This window comes from Portunus trituberculatus, chromosome 27 (assembly GCF_017591435.1).
Source record: "Portunus trituberculatus isolate SZX2019 chromosome 27, ASM1759143v1, whole genome shotgun sequence".
NCBI classification, from domain to species: Eukaryota; Metazoa; Arthropoda; class Malacostraca; order Decapoda; family Portunidae; genus Portunus; species Portunus trituberculatus.
Window position 1 is genome coordinate 660,029 of NC_059281.1, and position 2,501 is coordinate 662,529.

The 2,501-nt window shown below is 40.3% G+C and overlaps 1 protein-coding gene across 1 annotated transcript; it reads left to right on the forward strand.

Moving 5' to 3' along the window:
• The first annotated feature begins 657 nt into the window (after nucleotides 1-657).
• On the forward strand, nucleotides 658-1,425 carry LOC123509871 (piggyBac transposable element-derived protein 3-like). Its single transcript, XM_045264457.1, has one exon. The coding sequence runs from the start codon at nucleotides 658-660 to the stop codon at nucleotides 1,423-1,425; it is 768 nt and encodes a 255-aa protein (XP_045120392.1).
• The last annotated feature ends 1,076 nt before the right edge of the window (nucleotides 1,426-2,501 follow it).

Genomic DNA, 2,501 nt, shown 5'->3' on the forward strand with positions numbered 1-2,501 from the left:
CAGAATGATGAAATTATTTTTGGTTTGCGATTCATAAGAAGAAAATTTATATGTTCCCAAAATGGGAACGTTGGCATGTTGTCTTATGTAAATCTATGTGCTTCTAAGAGGTAACGTGTGAAGACTGAGACACGTTGGATCCTGCAGTAGCCTAATACAACCGTGCAATATATAAGGCCACTGTCCCTGTCCCTGCTATCATTCGGTAATACGTAAATTCCTAGGCCTATTGCTTATAAGTGGATACCACAGTCTGCCATCTGAAAATGATTATTGGTCCACAAGTGAAGATTTGGTAGCACCTGTATTTGCCAAAACAATGAGCAGGGACAGATTCCGTACCATCAAAAGGTACCTGCACCTTGCTGATAACTCAAATCTAGCAGGCTCAAAGATGGCCAAGGTCTTGCCCTTACTTGAAATGATAAGAAGTAACTGCCAAAAGTTTGGTGTTTTCATGAACTACTAAGCATTGATGAATCTATGATTCCGTATCATGGTCATCACTCTGCTAAGCAGTTCATAAGGAACAAACCAATAAGATTTGGCTATAAAATGTGGATGCTATGTGGAGTAGATGGATATCCATACAATTTTTCCATCTATTGTGGCAAAGAGGGTGACTCGAAGACTCGACAACTGGGGTCACATGTCGTGATGTCAATGTTGCAGCCAGTTGAAAGTCCTGACCACCATGTAGTGTTCTTTGACAATTTCTTCACAAGCCATGGATTACTGACAGAACTCACTGCAAAAGGGTTTCGAGCCTGTGGAACTGTTCGAGATAACAGAACAGGCAAGTGTCCTCTCCCCTCAAAGAAAGAAGTTGAAAAAAAAGAACGAGGCTATTTTGACTACAAATCAGATGGTACAGTATTGTGTGTCAAATGGAATGACAACTCTAGTGTGACAGTTGCCAGCAACTACTATGGTGTAAATCCAATTCACAAAGTAGAACGACGTGTGAGGAAAGAGAACAAGAAAGCAGTTGAGCAGCCACATCTCATTCACATGTACAACAAGGGAATGGGAGGCGTTGATGTGTGTGACAGAATGTTGTCCTCTTACAGGCCGCGTTTGCGTTCAAAGAAATGGTGGTGGAACATTTTCTCAAACATGCTAAATCTGACAGTGGTGGCTGCTTTCAGATTCTACCAATATATTGGTGGATCGGCAGGTATGTCACATATAATGTTCAGGAGAGAAATTGCTCGAGCAATGGTAAAGGTTCAAGAACACAGGAAGAGACTTGGAGGACCCTCCGTACAGCCAGCAAAAGCAGTGAGGTACGACGGAGTGAATCACATTCTGGACTCATGCACTCAAGGTAGATGCTGCCTCTGTATGAAGAACACACGACTGCAGTGCACAAAATGTGGAAAGAGACTCCACAAGGTGTGCAGTGAAGCCTATCATCAGAAGTAAACTAGTACCAAACATAAATAAATGGAAATAGTCTGTTATTCACAAGAATAAATATATATTTTTTTCAACTGGAATCATGGACTTGCATGTTTTTTTTTGTGAGATTTATATGTTCAGTATCATATAGCGGCAATAAATGAATAAAAATTGTGAAGGCTTGTTTTCATATCATCAGGATATGTTTGTGTCATGTATCATGCCAACGTTCCCATTTTGGGAACATGAAAAATTCATATGAAAATAGTATTGTAACGTAAAAACAAAAGTCGGAGTGTCATCAGCCAACATCTAAGACCTTCTAATCCAAAAATGAAAGAAAAGCATTCAGAGGAAGATAGGTCAGCCATTAAAGGGTTAATGTTTGAAAACGTCTCATGGTGTTGATGGCTATCTGGGCTTTTCTTGTTATTTCATGGACGTGTTTCGCGTAACCGCTTCTGCCAAGCGTGAGTCCTAATAATTTTGCCTCTGTGGCATATGGTATGTTATTTCCATTTATGTTAACTGGTTTTAGGTTTCTTGATGTTATGGGGAGGAGTGTGAATTTTTGCATGTTTGTTTAAATTTTCCATTTATGTTCAAAGGTGTTGATGTTTTTAATTTCTTTTTCAATATTTTTGGCAAAGATGTTCTTGGACTTCCCAGCATATGTGATGATTTGTGTTATGTCGTCTGCGTATATAATGTGTGTGCTGTCTGTGATAGGTGTAGGTGTGTTGTGTGTGTATAGTGTGTATAGGGTAGGCGAGATTGAACTTCCTTGAGGCACCCCGCTGAGTAGTTGGAATGGTGGACCTGTGTAGCTGTGTATAGATATGGCTGCTGTACGGTTGTCAAGAAAGCTACATAGTAGTTTTTTGAGTAATGCTGGCATATCGGTGTTGTCGATTTTATATTTTAGTCCCTTTTGCCATACCTTGTCAAAAGCTTTTGACACATCACGGAGAGCTATGCAACATTATTTTTTGTCAGTTAGAGTTTCGCCTAGCACTTCTGTTAAGATAGCGGTAGCTGTGTCCGTGGAGCGGGCGGGGCGGAATCCGTGCTGTGTATTGGGGAGGATGTTATTTGTTTCA

Bases quoted from the DNA above. Each gene is read 5' to 3' on its own strand.
- LOC123509871 (XM_045264457.1), top strand. From the start codon at position 658: ATGTCAATGTTGCAGCCAGTTGAAAGTCCTGACCACCATGTAGTGTTC.